This window comes from Rattus norvegicus, chromosome 9, assembly GCF_021556685.1.
Source record: "Rattus norvegicus strain SHRSP/BbbUtx chromosome 9, alternate assembly SHRSP_T2T, whole genome shotgun sequence".
Lineage (NCBI taxonomy): Eukaryota > Metazoa > Chordata > Mammalia > Rodentia > Muridae > Rattus > Rattus norvegicus.
Window position 1 is genome coordinate 98951529 of NC_141542.1, and position 20542 is coordinate 98972070.

At 44.3% G+C, this 20542-nt stretch overlaps 1 protein-coding gene across 7 annotated transcripts in view; it reads right to left on the bottom strand.

Moving 5' to 3' along the window:
- Col4a4 (collagen type IV alpha 4 chain) overlaps positions 1-20542 on the bottom strand; it is a 123831-nt gene that overhangs the window by 76631 nt on the left and 26658 nt on the right. For 6 of the 7 annotated variants that reach the window (XR_015628581.1, XR_015628582.1, XR_015628583.1 and 3 more), the window contains 5 exons: positions 9042-9176; positions 6328-6372; positions 5373-5489; positions 2030-2098; positions 899-934 (listed from right to left, as the gene is read on the bottom strand). Coding sequence is in view for 4 of the 7 variants with exons in the window: in XM_087565528.1 (XP_087421654.1) it covers positions 899-934; positions 2030-2098; positions 5373-5489; positions 6328-6372; positions 9042-9176 (402 nt within the window). In the remaining 3 variants the exon portion in view is untranslated. Of the gene's footprint in view, positions 1-898; positions 935-2029; positions 2099-4753; positions 5490-6327; positions 6373-9041; positions 9177-20542 lie in introns of those variants that run through there. The other variant, NM_001008332.2, reaches the window with a different exon arrangement.

A 20542-nucleotide genomic window follows, 5' to 3' on the forward strand; every position in this document is an offset into this window, starting at 1 on the left:
AGTGAGTAAAACACTATCCCCAGCTCAGGATCAAGATGATCCAGACTTAAGTAATTATCTGTAAGCCAGCATCATGGCATACCATCACCAGCACAGGGTAGGGATGATGGCTGGGCAATCCTGGGAAGGTGGAGAGAGCAGCTCCCTGCTCTCCAGCTCACATCAAAAGACTTCTGAGTGTGAAGCTCTGCCCTCTTTAGGGGGTGAACTGGCATTTGTTGTAACGGTGACATCAAGAGCATCTCATTTATTGCGTGGAACCAAGCTTCTGCACAGTTGGCCGGGGAGAGTGACACTATGGCTGGCTGGGAGCCACAACACAGAATCGCAGGTTAACTGCTGGGAGGCAAAACTGCTTTCACTTTCAATCTCATAGACACTGATAAACTAGAAAGGCTAACGTGATCACTGAAATACAAACTCCAGAGAGATGAAAGTGGGGTAAAATAGCAATGAACAGTTACTAACTTGGCAGGTAAAAATGTGCAGAAGTGGCACAAAATTCCATTTGCTATAATTATGTAGGAGGAGATGTGTGTGTGTGAGTGTGTGATATATATATATATATATATATATACATATATATATATATGTGTGTGTATTTCTAAAAGTTAATTTCCCACAGGTCTGCAAGAGCTTAGCAATGCTAAATGATTATGACCAGACAATGCGTGTGTGGGCATGGCATAAGAGGCAGCTTGCTGGGTTCAGCAAATGGGTAAACTGGAGAACCACAGCACATGGACTCAACACCCTGCTCCTAGTAATATGAAATTCTTAATGTTTGACAAGCAATCACATTTTTATTCTATACTACATGGGTCCCACAGGTGCTGTAGCTGGTCCTGTTGGGTTTTGAAGAGAAAATGGATGCCCACGGTCTTCTCGGGAGACTTACTGGTAAGCCGAGTGGTCCTGGGTCCCCACGGTCTCCCTGCAATGACATCATTATACTGTTTTACAAGAGGAGGACATTTTTCTAGGACACAGATGACTCCAAGGGAGGGAAGGACAGATCTGTACTAGGCCAGGCAGGTAGCCTATGCACTTTGTCACTATTGAGACACCAACCGCGCAAGGGCTCTGTGGAATGGCTTTCTTTCTTTATTCTCTGTCTAATGGAGGCCAGAACAAGGCTGGCGGAGTCAGAACATAGAAGAAAGAAGTGGGTTGCATTTCTGCTCATCTTACCACAGCATCTTGTTGTAAAATTCCTGTTTCCTCCCACTACACCCACCATCTCTGATCTAGGCCTCACCTGACCTTGCTCTAGAACGTAGTTCTCAACCTGTAGGTCTTGACCCTTTGGGGGTCACATATCAGTTCCTGCATATCAGACATTTACACTACAATTCATAAGAGTAGCAAAATTCCAGCTATGAAGTACCAACAGAATGGTTTTATGGTTGGGGGGGGGGTCACCCCAACACGAGGAACTGTATTAAAGGGTCGAAGCATTAGGAAGTTTGAGAACCACTTCTCTAGAGTGACAGGAAGGGATCGCAAGGAGAGCCCCTCCCTGCCAGGGCTTCCAGATCTAACAGCCAGCTTTGTGTTGACATTTGACTGCTTTGCATGACGATCAGTGTGTATATGCTCTTAGATGCAAGCTCTTTCTGAACACAAGCTACACTTAAGGTACAATCTAAGATCTTATCCATGGTTAAGTATTGTCATTTCTGTGGTATTAGTCTCACATTGCTGTTCAACCAAAGCCCCCTCGAGGTTCTCAGAGCCCTGCTATTCTCCATAGTAACTGACTATCTGGCCCAAGTAACAATGACGATGAGCCCAAGGGACCTTGAAATGGATGTGTCCTTCTAATTCTGATGTGTAGGAGGCAAGGCCATCTGCAGCCATAGGGACAAAGGCTCATGCCTTTCGACAAGAGGAACAGAGCCATCTTGTTGTGTGAGGTTAATGGGGGGGAAAATCAGTACATTCAATAATACTTTGTAAGAAATCCCTGCCTGCGTGTTCCCTATTGGGAAAATGGCTTTCCTAAACCCACAATGGCTGTAAGACTCACCTGAGTACCTTTAACGCCACCGGAAATGTACACCGATCTTCCTTTTTCTCCATTTTCCCCAGGCTGACCCTGAGAAGGAGACATTCACTTAGGAAAAAAATTTTCAATATTTTCTCTTCTATATGAAATATTAGTCACCAGTAAAAAGCACTGTAGCCATTTCACTGGGGTGGACTTATGGTTTCCCTGATTGTCATTGGCCGGAGGTCCAAGGTTCTCATACACCTCTTCTCAGCATTCAGTTAGGCAGACCACTCACTAACGGTCAGTGAGTTTCTAATTATGGGGCAGAAAGACTACTCTTTTCTCATACTATAACACAAGCCATTATTCTTAAAAATTAAGTAATTTTGCAATTTAATTACTTTACCCATGTCGGTATTTGTATTAAAGAAGAGCTTATATTATTTTGTAAGACCAAATTTCAAACTTTTCAGCAGCTCCCCTTTTGTGAAGCCGCTCCCATTTTGTTTGTTTGGTCAGTTGGCTAACTGGCTGGTTTTTGAGACAAGGAACCACTATGCAGCACTGGCTGACACGGAATTAGCAATTTAGGTTAGGCTGCTCTGGAGCTCACAGGGAGCTGCCTGCCTCAGCCTCCCTACCAAGTGCTGGGATTAAAGACATGTGTATGTCGGCACTGTTTAAAGCATTTTTTAGCCAGTAAATGAAATAGCTCAATGAATTCCATTGTCATTCTCCTATAGCACAACTTAAAAATCCCAGCTCATATCTCACATGCATTAACTTGCTTGCATCAACCCAGGATTTCTGCCTTCTTCGTATTATCAAGCTCAGAGAAGGAATGTGAATTTCCAAGTTGATCCCACTCACAAAAGGGCTTGCCTTGGTTTCCAGGGGGAGACACTCAGTAGCTTCCTAGCAAGTCATTATCAACGGTCTCCTTGACTAATCAGCTTTGCTTTCTCAGGTAGCTGTGTCTTCCTACGGATTCAGCCTGTGCGGATTTCAGTTCCACACCGAGTCAGGTCAGTTACTGAGTTAAATGGAAATGAACTGAATCGTTGCACAAAGGTTAGAGCGGAAACTTGGAGACAGACTGCTTGTCTGGCAAACCTGGGTTTGATCGACAGATTTAAATAAATAGATAGATAGATAGATAGATAGATAGATAGATAGATAGATAGATAGATAGATAGATGGATGGATGGATGGATGGATGGATGGATGGATGGATGGACAAACAAACAAATAAGTAAATAAGTAAATAAATAAAACCTTCACTGCTAGCTCCTTGATCCACAAATCATTTCGTGGATATCAGACTGCTCATGACCAGTGACAAATCATGTCATGTGTTTCGAAGCTTACCGTGACTGAGCATGGCAGAAGCCTGCCGTGATTGATCACCGCACTTCTCGGTCCATTTCTAATTTCTTTTTTATTTTAATGTATTATTAGCATATATTAATTATGCATAATAAGGGCTTTTTGTCCTGACATTTTTATACATGTGCATAAGGTATCTCATTCATAAGTCACCCAGTTTCTCGTGGCTCCCTTCCACTTCTGCTGGTCTCCCTCTTCCCATGTAGTGTCCCTTTGCTGTTGTATAATTTTGTGTGACCCAGTGAGTTTCAGTAAGGTGGTCTACAGGAACATGGGTGGGCGTGTGTCTGCAGGAGTGGACGGAACATCTTTCATTCAGACATGTGTATGTACACACATAGGGAACAGCATAGCAAACAGGTATGCTGCTTCCTTTTCTCTGACATATAAACCCAAGTGACATTTTATAAAAATGGCTTCTTGAGAGAGGGAATTAGTCTTCGAAGATGAAAGGGAAAGAAACACAAGAGAGGCATTTGCAATGTTGTCAGTGAAACTCAGGTAGGGTGTAGGTGGAGTTGGAGAAATCATGGCCGCCGCAGCACGTAGGGAAGATGGAGTCAAGCACAGAGACATAGTGACTGTGATGGAGATATTTCTCAGAAATGAAAACTGGCCCAAACATAGAAAGAGCATGACATTTTGTCACAGGATGAAAAAAAGGTTAATTTGGTATTATATATTACATGATAGGGAAAAAGAAAATCCCATTCAAAACAGCCTAGAAAATTTTTTTCTTCTAACTATACAACTCAACGCTTTGGTTCTCAATGCTTCAAATCACAAAACACTACAAAAATATTTGTTCCATTTTTTTCACTTATACATTTATAAGTGACAGCAAATTTTTAACAGATTAATGAAATACTAAAAGATCACAAGACAGTAGTAACTTTCCCCATCAGTGGCTGAGTTGCTTTGGGAAGCTTTAGCATTCTGGACAGCCCACTTTACAGGCAGGGGGTCAGAAGAGATAAAGGAAAGAATGCTGCTTAACAAAGGGACATCCCAACCCTGCTATGGCAAAGCTGCCCCTGAGAGCCCCTGCCTTCTGAAATGCCTGACTCAGTAGAAGCAGAAAGAGCTTCCTCTGCGTGTGTGCATTCCTCTCACTGCACGGGAACTCCAAGGAGGGAGTGCTTGCTTGAGAACCTTAACCCACAGATGATTTATACATGAAGGTGCCAGCCTGGAATTCTCTCTGAGTCCTAAGTTCAGACCAGTTCTCCTTCAGTCCAGAGCACAGGGAAGATACACGAAGACAATATGGAAGGCTCTGGAAGTGCTAATAAGTAACCTCTTGGGACGGTTTAAAAAGAAATATTTAAATAGCAAAGGAGAAAAAGCTGAAGTACAGGCAGAGAAAGTCAAGTTGTTTCTTAAGGGAAAGAATGTATTTATTTATTTCTATTATTTATTTATCTAGTATACATATTTAAATTTTTTATATTTTATAAATTACATGTTATATAGAAGATCTATAAAGCGTATAAATTATAATTTAGATAAATAGTAATTTTATTTTTTATTTAAAATTTTCTCAATTTTTATTAGTTCTTTGAGAATTCCATACAGTGCATTTTGACTCAGGCAAAACCATATCTGATTTTTACTCAAGTAAGACAGCTGGAAAGGTGGGTGGTGGAAATAAGAGATGTCCCTTGCTGAAACTATCTTTAAATACAAATTCGCCCTGAATGGTGGGGTTGTAAGATTTGGTAAACTACCTCCTCCTTTAACTCCTTGATGAAGCCAGTTAGTTCACACCCCTTCTTAATACCCTCAGTATCTTCCCTTTCCACCGCCCATGAAGCCCCTAAATGCTCTGGTTCTGCCCACCTCGTCTCCCCCTCCCCCAAGCACCCAGTTTAGTTGTCCTGCTGCAGGCAGGCAAAGGTGCAGTGAGGCCATTCCCGAGTAGACCAGCCAGTTCCTGCTGTACATAAAGTCTTTTCACTCAGGACCACTCTAGACTGTGCTAATGGTGTCTTACAGGGGGGCCGCCAGGGCCAGGAGCTCCTCTCTCTCCTGGATAGCCCGGATCACCTCGTGAGCCATTGTAGCCGTCCATACCAGGTTTGCCTCTGGGTCCAGGAGGCCCTGGGTGACCCTGGGGAGGACAAAACTGTGATTGACATATTTCTGCAAGAAAACCCCAGCATGCACCACCAACTACAGACACCATGACCCACTTGTTTACTTGTTTCATTCTGTGAGGCACCCCAAAAGTGCTACCTGGTAAGATTACAGTTTTAATCCATTGCAATGTCCATTGCAAGTTAATTTAGCATGAGTTATTCTCCTGCTTCGGAGGCATCTGCTGCATTCTAAAGCTCCCCAAACCCTGCTTTCCTTTTTCACTGGCCTTCTGGTCTGTGTGACTCTCAAAAAGTTACTCGAAAAACTGAGACACATCAGAAAATAAGGCTTCTCTTATGAGCGGGCACACATCTCATTCTAGAGCACACTGTGCGCGATGTGACAGGAATATTTACTGTCTATTTTGGGCTTGATTTCTTCCTCACTAATTTGTTTGAAGACTTTGCTCTTTGTGTAAAATGTTTTGGGTTGAGACTTATTACACAAGATTGAAGAATGAGCACTCTGATGATTTTACAAAATTTAAGAGTAAGAACTAATCATATATATTTTTTGAATATCTATCTTTCAGGGGCTTTGTTTATGATGGTGTTTGTTTTCCTTTTTCTTTTTTCTTTTAAGACAGGTTCTCATTATGCAAACTACTGGATGGCCTCAAATGCATAATACCTCTGCCTCAGCCTCCCAAGTACTTAGATGCCGTGTGTGTGTGTGTGTGTGTGTGTGTGTGTGTGTGTGTGTGTGTGTGTGTGTGTGCATGTGCGCACCACACTCTGTTTCCCTTTAAAGCTTCCAGTGACTGCTTCTTCTTTTCTTAAAACAATGGAGCAAAGTGTGAGGACACTTACAGGTACACCATCCACGCCTGGAAATCCGGGCACACCAGTTGGACCCTAATTCCAAAAATATAAAACAAAGATATAAACATGACTATAGACAGGCAAATCCATTTACTTGGAACTATTAACAGTTAGTGATTCCAAACCAAAAGCCCTTCACAGTCACTGTCACATGCTGTTCACTGATTGGTCAAGACCCCAACGTTTGAAAAGCATCCTTTCACCCTCTGTTTGATAGACCTAGGAAGGCAACTTGGCAGAATGAATTAAATATTTGGCATGCTGCCAAACTCCTCAGACTCCTTCCCAGGACACCAGGGCTTTAATGTGAACAGCAGCAACTGACAGAACTACATCCTAGCTTATACGGGGTTATGAAATAATTTCATATTTCCAACAGGAAATAAGCTAAGGTTTGACACACAGAATGGCATACATATTCCATGGTATTTTCTCAAGACAGAAATGTGGGTTCAGAAATTAACACAGGATGCTCTCTAGGATAAAAGGTCCGGCCTGGCACACATAATGCTCCATTTGGGTTGTTCAGAAAGCAGACGAACCCTTAGCAGTCTTCCCCAGGCACATTTAGAGGATTACAGAAATGTTCTAGAAGGGCCTGCTCCTCGGGAGATGGGCTGAGATAAAGACGCAGGACTCTGTGTCTTAGTTTTCGACCATGTGCAGTTGTGCAGTACCCTGAGCCTGAGTGTTATAAAGAGATGGGTGGAATAATTTGGCCTTTAACGAGACAATGTCCTTTTCCTTCCCAGAATCCCACAGTGAAGCAGCTTACCAGGCTAGGGTCGTGCAGCTTCACAAATCTGCCCAGTGCCTTAAATTATTCAGAATCGTGGCTTTCTATCTTCCTCTTCGCCAAGCATGCTTCTAATGCTTTAGGCTTCCCCAACAATTTCAGTTTCTTTCTTTCTTTTTTTTTTTAATTAATTTGAGTATTTCTTATGTACATTTCGAGTGTTATTCCCTTTCCCGGTTTCCGGGCAAACATCCCCCTCCCCCCTCCCCTTCCTTATGGGTGTTCCCCTCCCCACCCTCCCCCCATTGCCGCCCTCCCCCCAACAGTCTAGTTCACTGGGGGTTCAGTCTTAGCAGGACCCAGGGCTTCCCCTTCCACTGGTGCTCTTACTAGGATATTCATTGCTACCTATGAGGTCAGAGTCCAGGGTCAGTCCATGTATAGTCTTTAGGTAGTGGCTTAGTCCCTGGAAGCTCTGGTTGCTTGGCATTGTTGTACATATGGGGTCTCGAGTCCCTTCAAGCTCTTCCAGTCCTTTCTCTGATTCCTTCAACGGGGTCCTATTCTCAGTTCAGTGGTTTGCTGCTGGCATTCGCCTCTGTATTTGCTGTATTCTGGCTGTGTCTCTCAGGAGCGATCTACATCCGGCTCCTGTCAGTCTGCACTTCTTTGCTTCATCCATCTTGTCTAATTGGGTGACTGTATATGTATGGGCCACATGTGGGGCAGGCTCTGAATGGGTGTTCCTTCAGTCTCCGTTTTAATCTTTGCCTCTCTCTTCCCTGCCAAGGGTATTCTTGTTCCCCTTTTAAAGAAGGAGTGAAGCATTCACATTTTGATCATCCGTCTTGAGTTTCATTTGTTCTAGGCATCTAGGGTAATTCAAGCATTTGGGCTAATAGCCACTTATCAATGAGTGCATACCATGTATGTCTTTCTGTGATTGGGTTAGCTCACTCAGAATGATATTTTCCAGTTCCAACCATTTGCCTATGAATTTCATAAAGTCATTGTTTTTGATAGCTGAGTAATATTCCATTGTGTAGATGTACCACATTTTCTGTATCCATTCCTCTGTTGAAGGGCATCTGGGTTCTTTCCAGCTTCTGGCTATTATAAATAAGGCTGCGATGAACATAGTGGAGCACGTGTCTTTTTTATATGTTGGGGCATCTTTTGGGTATATGCCCAAGAGAGGTATAGCTGGATCCTCAGGCAGTTCAATGTCCAATTTTCTGAGGAACCTCCAGACTGATTTCCAGAATGGTTGTACCAGTCTGCAACCCCACCAACAATGGAGGAGTGTTCCTCTTTTTCCACATCCTGGCCAGCATCTGCTGTCACCTGAGTTTTTGATCTTAGCCATTCTCACTGGTGTGAGGTGAAATCTCAGGGTTGTTTTGATTTGCATTTCCCTTATGACTAAAGATGTTGAACATTTCTTTAGGTGTTTCTCAGCCATTCGGCATTGCTCAGCTGTGAATTCTTTGTTTACCTTTGAACTCCATTTTTTAATAGGGTTATTTGTCTCCCTGCAGTCTAACTTCTTGAGATCTTTGTATAGTTTTGATATAAGGCCTCTATCTGTTGTAGGATTGGTAAAGATCTTTTCCCAATCGGTTGGTTGCCGTTTTGTCCTAATCACAATGTCCTTTGCCTTACAGAAGCTTTGCAACAACTTCAGTTTCTTTCATCTTTCCCCAAACTTCTCTTGCCTTTCTGCCATGTGTCTCACCTCCATGTCCATCCCCCATGCCTCTGTCCTTCCAGGTCAGCTTAGCTGCATGGGTCTCCCCCTTCGTTCTCTCTCTGACTCCTTTGGGCAGCTACAGAGATTTACAGCTCCCCTATCCAGGACCAAAGTTTTCTTTTAAACACCAATATTATCCTCAGACTTTAAAACAGGCAAGCAAATAAACAAGCCCTGAGCACTAGAGACTGGTAGGACGCAAAATGACTCACTCACCTTGTCTCCTTTCTCTCCTGGTGGTCCAGGCAGGCCGCTGTCACCTCTCAGTCCTTTTTCTCCTGGAATCCCAATGGGTCCTGGGGGTCCCAAGGGCCCTATTGGTCCCTGTGGTCCCAGTGGTCCTGGGTGACCCTGAAATGGAAAGGAGACCCAAAGAAGCTGTGAATAGTGATTCTAACACAGGCATGCCCTGTGAGTACAGAAAAATCAGAACACTAAAGCTGAGCAAATTCTAATAGAATCTCGGCTATTACAAGTAGTGTGTATAGCATTGCCTTTTCAAGCGGATTTAAAGCTCTGTGATAAGTGTCTATTGTTGTGTGTGTGCACATAAATGTAAGTGTGCACGTATGCATGTGTGTATGCATTCATGTGTGAATGTGTCCATGTATGTGTGTGCAAGTGTGTGCATATGTGCATATGTGTGTATGTATATAATGTTTGCAAATATGGGTAGATTAAAGCTCTATTATTTTCCCACTGCCAATTACATTTGTAGGTCTTGAGATGGCTTATGAATTATAGAACTAAAAATATCAAATCCTTGCTGAGTGAGGAACATGGTACGCATGGAGGAGAAGTGCCTGCTGTACTTGAAAGAGGCAATGCCTTTTATGCTTGTTGCTGCCCTCCTCCTATGCCCCTGTGCAGTTCATGATTTTGAACTTGGAAAAAATAATTGTATCAAAATATAATTTTGATTTTTCAGAAGTCCAATCGTTAATGTCTTTATAAAATTATCAGCCTATGGCAACAAAGAAGCTATTAGAATGGACTCAGAAATATAGACTCAGTTTGTCCAAATGACACCGTGTCTCAACGTCCTGTCCATGGGGTGGCCAATGTACTCAGCTTGCTTTGCCACCGCATAGCTCAGCGTGTGTTATGTCTCGTTAGAATTATAACATTCCTCAGATTCATTCAAAGTTGGGCTACAGGGTTTTGTGATTCTTCAAATTTTCTAAAATCCATTAAGAAAAGAGTAGTTTAGAGCCTCTTGCCCCCAACATCACTCACAACTTCATCTTTTAAAAATGAACATCTTAGCTGGGAGGTGGTGGCACATACCTCTAATCCCAGCAACTGGGAAGCAGAGGCAGGTGGATCTTGGTGAATTCGAGACCAGCCTGGTCTACAGAATGAGTTCCAGGACAGTCAGAGCTACACAGTGAAACCCTGTCTCAAGAAGCAAACAAACAAACAAGCAAATAAATAAATATTTAAAAATCATTTTATTGCAGTATGTGTCTGTGTGTATACGTGTGTGTGTCTGTGTGTGTGTGTGTGTGTGTGTGTGTGTGTGTGTAACATGTATGCCCCAGAGATGTGTGTCAAGGTTGGAGTCACCTCCCCACCTCTAACATGCAAGTCCCAGGGATAGAACTGAGGGTATCAGGTTTGACAGTAAATGACTTAACACTGAGCCATCTTACTGCTCTCTAACTGCATTCGATGATCAAATATGTCTTGCTATGAGGTCAGAAAAGTTTGATAAATTTCAGCCACTACATGCTAAGATCATGTCTCTTAGATTTCTAGAACAAATGCAGGATGGTCTTAGAGATATACAGCATTCTGGGGAAAATATTTCTTGCAGAGTCCTAGCCATATAAATACTCTGAAATACCCCAAATCAAGATGTTAGCCCCATTCGTTTTGGGTACCTTGTCTTGTGTGATCCCATGAAGGAAGTATTGTGTGCTGGCAATTGGGAGGAAGGGGGAGCCCTTCTAATAACCAGATGCTCCCCTAAAGCAAGCTAGTCCTACCAGACTAGCACATAGCCATAAATGCCTGAATACCTTACATAATCACACAGGAGAGCACGCCAGTGGGAAGAAGGTGCAGCTGGGACCCAACTGTTTCCACACTTGAACCCTGCTTAGATAGTGATGTGACTTAGGCAGGCCCAGCTAAGCAGAGGGAGATGGCACAAAAGATTGAACTGGGACCTGGTGAGGCAGCCACAATGATTCAAGACAATATCATTTGGATAACAGGAAAAACAGAGTTGTGAACATCCAGGAGCCTGAGACAGGGTGAACACATTGTGTGACTTCTAACAAGGAAGCACAATTTAGAGCCACTCACCTGAGCTACTAAGTATAGAGAAAACATGGAAGGCAAGCAGCCTGGTAGGTAGCAGAGAGAGAGAGAGAGAGAGAGAGAGAGAGAGAGAGAGAGAGAGAGAGAGAGAGCGCAGTGAGTGATGTAGGTAAGAAAGGCAGCCCAGGAAGAAAGAAAAGGAAGATATTCATCCTTGGTCAACAGCTAGAAGAGCCCTTGACAGGAGGGCACGGGTCAGTTGCCCAGCCTTGGGCTGAGAGAACCAGGGCAAGTCTACCCTGAAGATGAGGTGTTGACGGAGGGATGAGGATGTGGACAGCTAAACTCCCCTGAGCAAATGCGAGTCTTCAGTGAGGGTCTGAGGAGAATGTGCCACGCTGACGGCATTTACAAACAGCCATTAGAGAGAGCAAAACAGGTGCACTCTGACTGGCAGAGAACATGAGGAAGACAGTGACTAAGGGTCCAGGCAGAATGTTCTGAAAGCACAAGGCCACACTTACTGGCTGTGTGTCCTTGAGTACGTTTTTTTCTTCTAAAAATATCTCATCAGCATATATTAATTATGTATAATAATGGGCTTCATTCAGACCTTTCTGGACTATATCCCTAACCTCTCTCAAGCACGGCAGCATCTTTGTCAATAGCTTAGAGCGAAAACAAATAAAACCTGTAAAGCTGTCTAAGAGAATACCCGTTGGGGTAAATGCTATCCACCGTTATGGTACACGATTGTGACAAATGTAAAGCTGTTTAAGAGAGTACCCGTTGGGGTAAATGCTATCCACCGTTATGGTGCACGATTGTGACAAAATGTGTAAATGACAAAAACAAGCCACAGAACGGTATGACATATGCTCCCAACCCTCAAGAAACAGGGCAGAGCCAATGGCTCCCTATCTGTTTACAAACGAAGGCTTCTAGAATGGTATGCAAGCTAAGGAGAGGCTAAATACAAGCCAGGGCCATGTCACCTCCTGGTGCATCCTATGATCAGCACCCGTGACCTTTGTAATAGAGATGAAGTGTCATCTCTGTGTCACGATTGGGTCACTAGCTCCACAGCATTACTGACAACCTTTAACACCTACCCAGGAGGTGCAGCTGAAAACTGTTCCTTATGTGAATTTCCCTTTTTCTTCATGTTCCCCATCCTCTACATAAAGGCTACAGTTGATTGAGAATTAGCAAAGCTTGGAATTGCTAAGAATCCTGGTGTGTGTGTGTGGTGTGTGGTGTGTGTGTGTGTGTGTGTGTGTGTGTGGTATGTGGTGTGTGGTGTGTGTGGTGTGTGTGTGTGTGTGTGTGTGGTATGTGGTGTGCGGTGTGTGGTGTGTGTGTGTGTGTGTGTGTGTGTGGTATGTGGTGTGCGGTGTGTGATGTGTGGTGTGTGTGTGTGTGTGTGTGTGTGGTGTGTGGTGTGTGTGTGTGTGTGTGTGTGTGGTATGTGGTGTGTGGTGTGTGATGTGTGGTGTGTGGTGTTTGTGTGGTGTGTGGTGTGTGTGTGTGGTATGTGGTGTGTGGTGTGTGATGTGTGGTGTGTGGTGTGTGGTGTGTGTGTGTCTGGTGTGTGTGTGTGTGTGTGTGTGTGTGAGAGAGAGAGAGAGAGAGAGAGAGAGAGAGAGAGAGAGAGAGAGAGAGACCAAATAGTGGCAGTGATAAAGCAGAACTGTGAAACTTTGGGAACGTGGGAAGGTAGATCAATTTACAGTGGACAGCATGTACATCCCAGACCATGACCTGAAAGGACCTTCTTACCCTCTGTCAATTAATCTTATATCTAATATTAACCTTTAAATGAGACTGAATGACAGACATTTAAACGTTCTCTTTCTTTCCTAAGTATGAGAATCAGAAAACAGTTGCTATTATGGCAAGTTTGGAATTAAAGTGCCTCTCCATCCTGTAAGCAATTTGTACATCGCCTCCCAGTGATCTTCTCTGAGTACAGTGCTTTACGACAATGTGTTATTGAGAACACAGCGAGAGGAAAGCTCACATAAAAGGGAAACTAAGAAAAAGACGGAAGACGGCCAATTAACTGGCCATAAATCTCTTCAATGTGATTCATTTCAAACACGCAACCCTGAATCCAGTAAGCTAATGGGACTTTGCTGAGGCAAAAACGGGGGTGGGGGAGTGGAAATGTTTAACACCGTGGTAAGTCTGATGGAATTCCATTTAGTATGCTGTGGGAATGGGTCCTGATTAGAGAAAGAACCATAAAAATACTTTGAAAACAAACAGCAGACCAGAAAAGAGCTGTTTGTATTACCGAGGGAAAGCCAACCTTCCTCCAAGGTCCCCCTGCCCTGACCTGGGCATGCGCACCGACTTCTGGCCTTTCCCGGGAATCTCTTGTTTTCAAAGCTTTGAGCATTCGGTCTATACTCACGGATGAGGACCCTCCCTTCCTCAAAGTTGACAGTCTCTCAAAGTTCCCATGGAAAGACCACCTCACCCTGACCTCCAGCCCTTGCCCTTGAAAATAAAATGTCTTCCCAGGGTGCCAAAGAACACGCTCACCCATTTCCACCAACCTCTTACCCGTGCCCTCCCTCTAACCCTACACTCACTGAACCGAGACCTCCTGGGAGACAGAACATAGGTGTCCACGGCTGTGCTGGCAAGAAAGATGGATTGGTCAGCCTTTTGTTACTACAATTACACTACCCAGAGGCAGAGTGACTTATAAAGAAAGAAGCTGGGCTGAGGAAGGGGCTCGATGGTAGAGCACACACCGGGCATACGTGAGGTTTATTCTCCAGTATCACCAAGAAGAAAACCCCCAAAACAAACAAACAAAAACAAAAGATGAAACAAAGGACAGAACATTTTATTTGGGCTCATAATTATGGAAGTACAAGCAAATTATAAATGCCATGTTATAGGCTCTGTCCAGAGGCTAGGAAGCTATGCCACACAGTGAGTGATTGAGTAGGGGGCAGTTTCTTCCTCATCCTCAATTAGCCATCCAGATCAATCATGGGAGCTCCGCTCTAATACTCTAAGCTATTCAATTGACAGAGGCCCCACCTCTGAGCATTACGGTAATCGTACATTTCTTAATACCCCTTCATACAACTAACACATGGCTTTGGGGAGTGAGCCCCAGCATGAGTTTGGGGGAGAGAAAACACACTCAGACGATAACCGCAGAGGACAAAAATTGTTTCACAAAATAAGGTGAGCCCTGCCCCACCTCAAGGAAAGATGGGTGCAATTACTTCCTTGTAGCCCCAAACCACTGTCCCCAGAACACTGGCTTTCAGGACATCTGTAAAGTGCTGAGACCCTTCCATGGAGCTCTGTACTCTGGAGTACCACGCCACCTGCTGAGCAGCAGGCCAACTGCGAGCCTGCTGCAGTCTTAGCAAACTGCTGGCCGTGAGCCACTAGACCTGGATTCCGACCTCCCCACACAGCCACTTTGTAAGTGGAAAACTCACATAAAATGTGGAATGTCCCCTTTTGAAAAATGAACTTAATGACTTCGTTTTCAGTGCTTTTTAATATTATTGGTTATTTTATTATACGATAAAATTTTCTAAAAGAAGCACATTAAACCTTGGGTGACTGCACTAAGTCTGTCTAAAAGCTGCTCACAAAAAAAGAACCCCAGACGTTCGTCTTTGAAATGGTGGTCTGCCATTTCACTCAATTAGACTAAATAATTTATCTGTGGTAATACAGAAAGAATTTCTATTTTCATTAAATCTGTTCACATAAAAACGGGTTCAGGGAAAAAGGCCTCCTTGTAAGTAATATTGAGGCTTGCTTATCTCTAAGGTTCTCATAGAATAGACGGAGTGAAGAGAGAAAACTAATGGTTCACGAAAGTTAGTTTTCAAAACTAGAAAATGAATCATCCCAAGACTTTCCATACATATATTTATATATATAATATTTATATATAAATAATATGTATTTATATAAATACTATTTACATATAAATAATATGTATTTATATATAAATACCATTTATATATAAATAATATATATATATTTATATATAAAATTATTTATTTATAAATTTATATATATTTATATAAATATATAAAATATTTCTCCATCTCTATCTGTATCTGAATCTCTATCTCTCTCTTTCTATGTATACCTGATTCTAAGCCCTAATCCCCACTCACCAACCATGACATGATTAAACTAGGTTCTACACAGAGTCCTGCAACTGAGTTTCAGATTGAACAGCTGTGTGCAGAACTTACTCTGTGGTTTGTGATTTTCATTATAAGACAGTGATGTCACTGGGTGCAGAATCAAATGACAATCACTTTGACCCTGGGCAAGTTGGGTCCACCTTGTAAAACCACCAGGTCGCCTCCTTCCCTCTACTCCAGGGCCAAGCTGACATGGGTCATCAGAAGGGTCCTTCCAGCAGCCCAGGCTCCTGGCTCTGCTGCTCAAAGGAGGGAGATCAGAGCCCTCGCAGCGTCTCTCAGAGCTCAGGACATTTTTTTAGGACTCTGTCCCTGGTTAACTAAGTTAGGAGTAAGAAAATCACGTTTGTTTTGCAAGGTAGAAGATGGTCAAAAGATGCAAAATTATATCTTTCTAAGGAACACAAATCAAAATTTCAAGTTAGCTTTTTTTTTGGCTGCCCCTGACCTGGCTACTCTGAGACTGGAACCCATGAGGGGTGATCAAAACCACAGCACTCTTGTGATTTTTAGCAGTTTAGTTGCAAACTGATGACTACAAACATATATATGGGCGAAGGAGATGGATCACCCTGTAAGGTCCTTACTATGCAAGCGTGGGGACCTGCTAAGCTCCAGAGCCTGTTTTAAAGCTGAGGTGGGAAGGCATAGGTTTGGAATTCCAGAGTTGGGGAGGTGGATACAGGCAGATCCCTTGCTTGCTTGGTGAGATCGGGCCAGTTAAGGGACCCTATTCAAAACAGGTGAAAGGGCTTCAGAGATTGGCTCCTGGCTTCACACACACACACACACACACACACACACACACACACACACACACACACACACACACACCCTCCATTGCTACCTCATAAGATATAGCCAGTAACACTGAAAGTTGTGCAACATTGTCCCCACACTGATAGATAAGAAAATTACCTCAGGATCACGACTTACTCAACCCCATATCCTTGCTACCTTGAATTCTTACCTGGATGGTCAGCCCCTCTCCAGACCCCTCTGCCTCCCACTGCTTTACTGGCATAGTGTAGGGTTTCACTAATTCCTATGTTGTCTGCAGTGAGATTTCAGGGTTTTCTCCTCCCCCCTCCTCCTTCTCCTCCTCTTCTTTCTCCTCCTTCTTCTTCTTCACCACCACCAACAGCAGCAGCAGCAGCAACAACAACAGTTTTGGGGACACAGGGTCTCACTCTGCAGCCCAGGCTGGCTCTAACTCTATGTAGCTGAGTGTTGAAGGCTTGGGACTCTCTTACCTCTGCTCATGTCTGCCCCCTGGCTTCAGTGCTGAGTTACAGTCACAGGCCACCCTTACTTATACTCTTCACTCATGATGGGGAGGGGACAACAGCATTTGAGGAATGCCAGGTAAGCTCTCTAGTCTGCTTGTGAATCTCCCCAAACTCCCTGTTTCTTTATAAAACTTCCCTGGGTAACAACATTTGACCTAATTTACTGCAGAATTCTCTTCCTGCAGGCCTCAAAATCATCTAGTTCCAGCCCTGGTTGCCAGCTCTCTTCTAGACACTCTCTGGGGTCAAAGTAGGGCTCCTCTCTTCCAGGCTCCTTCCCAGTGCCTACAGATGGTGACTGATCTACATTCTGCATCCCGTGATCCCTTTGGACTCACTGTCTCTCCCTCCCATGACCTCATCTGTCATGTAGTCCTTTAAACTCAATGTCTGCCTTACATCTACTGCAAAACCCCAAGTCATGGTCACATCATTTGTAGCACAGGTTATCCAAATGTCAGTCTCCCTCACTCCCTTGACCCCAGTTTTCTCCCCCAACATAGCTGTTAGCTCCCTCCAGCCTGCCGTTCCCTTGGGTCATTGCCTAACCTCTGACAAGACATTTTCCCTCACCACCCCAACCCGCCAGTCCATGTGTCCCACGTATTCATGCACCATTTATACTTGTATCCCAGAAATGACAATAGCCTTTCTTCATCTGTCACTCAAACCCTACCATCCTCTCATCTGATGAGGTTGGAGAGATAGATGGCTTAGTGGTTAAGAGCACTGACTGCCCTTCCAGAGGTCCTGAGTTCAATTCCCAGCAACCACATGGTGGCTCACAATCACCTGTAATGGGCTCTGATGCCCTCTTCTTGTGTGTCTGAAGACAGCTGCCATGTACTCATACATAATAAATAAATAAATCTTTAAAAATATGTTGGCAGCAGGGACATTAATAACCAAGCTGCATGTTCCAGTCTCTGTCTGCTCTAAGCCCTGGTGTTCTGTTTTCTTCTTATGAGCTCTTTAAAACAATAGGAAGCAGAAGGCCACCCTCGTGTGCTTCCTCAAGCAATGTGCTTGAGGCCACACAGACAGGACCTGGGGAAGTAGAGCTCTGAAACTCAGACCTTCTGATCTCAAGGTGTCTGCTTGCTTTCCATTCCAGACCTCACCAACCTCGCTTTCCTCAAACCATCATTTTTACCCGACAATAGCAGACAGATTCACCTCTTTCATTTCATTAATGTTTTGTGCTTAAGCAGATATTAAGAATGTCTTTAGAATGTCTTTGGGACCAGAGATCCATTCCCAGGACCTTGGCTACTGTCTCACACAGTACAAATAATAAGTGTGTGCTCATGCTTAATGACTACTTCTGGAACTGAATTTTACAGATAAACATTGTATCTGAGACACCTCTTCCTTTGCTGCATTTATTTATCCTGATATAGTTCCCTTTATAATGTCCCACTTTTAAATGCTGAAATGTAATTCAGAAAAATTGCCACTAGGTGTCACTGCAATATCACAAACACTCTGACACTGTCCAGCATGTGAAGCTGGCGTCCTCTAGGCACAGAGCACCTTCAGAATCTCCCCCCCCCCCCAACACACACCCATTACTGTTGGGGAAAAGAGGGATCTGGACATCAGGAAGTGTTTTAAAACCAAAGAATGAAAAGGTAGTGAACTGTCCAAGGATCTTGGAGTGCAGTAGCAAAGAATGTTCTTGCAACCTAAGATTGCCTCGTCTGTTAACAACTGGCATGGTCAGTCTGTCTCGGGGAGCATCAGGGACTTTAGTTATGCTCTCCAGAGGCAATATGCAGGTACAGTGGGAAAACTCTGCACAGAGAACCAAAGGAGAAAGTTTAGCCATTTGGACAACAGGGTCACCTCTTGGAGCAGACCCTAATGAACAGTTCTCCCGTTTTGTGCTGGGAACACCGTGACATTATTTATGTGCTGTGGGGACCTAGGACACCAGGTAGGGTTCTTTGCACTCTGCTCCTGTGATTTTTCCCCTCTTTCCCTCCCTTCCACCTCTCCCTAGCTCTATGTGATCCCCCCCCAACTGTGTCTTGTATGGTTCCTCTTTCTACTGTGGGTGGGGGTGACCCTGGAGCTCCAGTGGGATGCCTTGACCCCTTCTTACCTTCTCTTGATGGGGGAGACTCTGTATTTCCATGGAACACTCTGTATCCACAGTCAAACAATTCTCCCAGTCCCTTCTCAGCCAACTTCTCCTCAACACCTTCTACATATGCAGGGGACCTCATGCTATACAAGTTCAGAGCTGGACCTATGCCATTCCCTTAAATGTGGTTCTGGTAATATTTGTCACTCCACACTACCTACACCTTCAGAGGTAGCACAGCACCCCTGAGCACTTGCCCAACAGCTCCCAGGAGCCTCCTTCTGCAGTCAAGCTAGCCTTGAGAATATTTCTGAGCCTAACCACCTACCTCCATATCTACTCCTTGTTAAGACTCTGTGACTCCTCACCTGGCTAGTGTAGTAGCCTGTTAGCAGGCTTTCCTAATAACACCCTGTCTTCCCCAGAGTCTTGACCCCACTGTCCCTAACCCTACTATGGGCATAAGATGACGAGAGATGAGGTGCTGTTAGGATCTTATCCTGAACTCAGTTATCATAGGTTGCCCAAGGGCAGTTCTAAATGCCCTCCCATGTCTGCCTCCTTATGTGAGGGTGAGCTTCAACACCACTGAGAATAAAGCAAAGAATAAAGCAACGTGAAAGAAGCTGGTGCAATGTGTCTAGGACCAGAAAGAGAAACACAGAGGTTGGAGCAGATTCTCCAGCTGGATCCTGGCAGCGCCTGTCCCTTGCCTTTGAACATCTGGTCTGAAGCATTTGTGGAAGCATGCACTTCTGTTGCCGCAAGCCACCAAGCATGTGCTAATTTGCCACAGAAGCTGTGGGTGTTAATGTGACTCTTCCTCCATGCTGGGGCTGGCTGCCCTCCAACTCCAGCAAGTCCAAACTCAAGGGCATATCCAGTACCCTGTGTCTGTCATCCACGTGCTTCTAGGCAAGGCCAGCCCAGGACACCAACTTAGCCACCCAGGGAGAAGCAAGGGCCTTTGTTGTATCCTCTATCCCATAAGGCATGTCGGTTTCTCCTAAGGACAGTGAAACTTCCCAGTCACAGGGACTTTCTTCTTTATCACGTGGTCTTGCCCTCTGCCGGACTAGTATTTATTTGATGGTTATTTGTCCAACAATTGAGAAAGCAGTACTATTACTATTAATTGCAGTTAAGACAGCACAGCCAAGTGACCAAATTAGCACTTGAACTCCTCATAGGGAGACGTAAAGCCCCCCTGAAAATCACTGCACTGAAGAAGACGAAGGATGTAAGCAGAAACATGGAACCCACCATCAAACACGCACTACACCTGAATCCCGCAGGAAGTCCTGTTACATTAGAGCCACGTGTACCCCTGAAGGGATGGGGAACATGTGGCACACTGTAGAGTGTGGGAGGCAACTAGTCTGTTCCCTTCTCCCATATACACAAATGCCAGGTGTCAAGGGGATTTGCCGGCATCCCAGACTGATGTTAATTACCTGCAGCAATTCTTCACATAGATGCCAACTGCGGCCACACTGTAGGCAGGCCAGAGCTCTGATAACCACAGACCCCCCCACAACCCTTCTCAGAGATACTCAACCCCAAGATGAAGCAAATTACAACCTGGAAATGTGTCCCATCAGCTTCCGCAAGTGTTCTGGTGTTCAAAAACCATGTTAGCATTTCTGAAATAAACACTTGAACAATCTAAGCCAGCATGGCAACCTGCAGCCTGACAGCTGGAATCCACCAGAAAATACATGTTAACAGTAGGGCACTAGCCTCAAAAACATTCTGAATTTCCCTGCTTCTGCCGGACAAAGGCATGATCCGGCACCTCATGTCTATCGATGAGAATGCTCCCAGCTATCTGACCTCAGGTTACCTGGTGCCCCTTAAAGTGCATCATACATATCACTA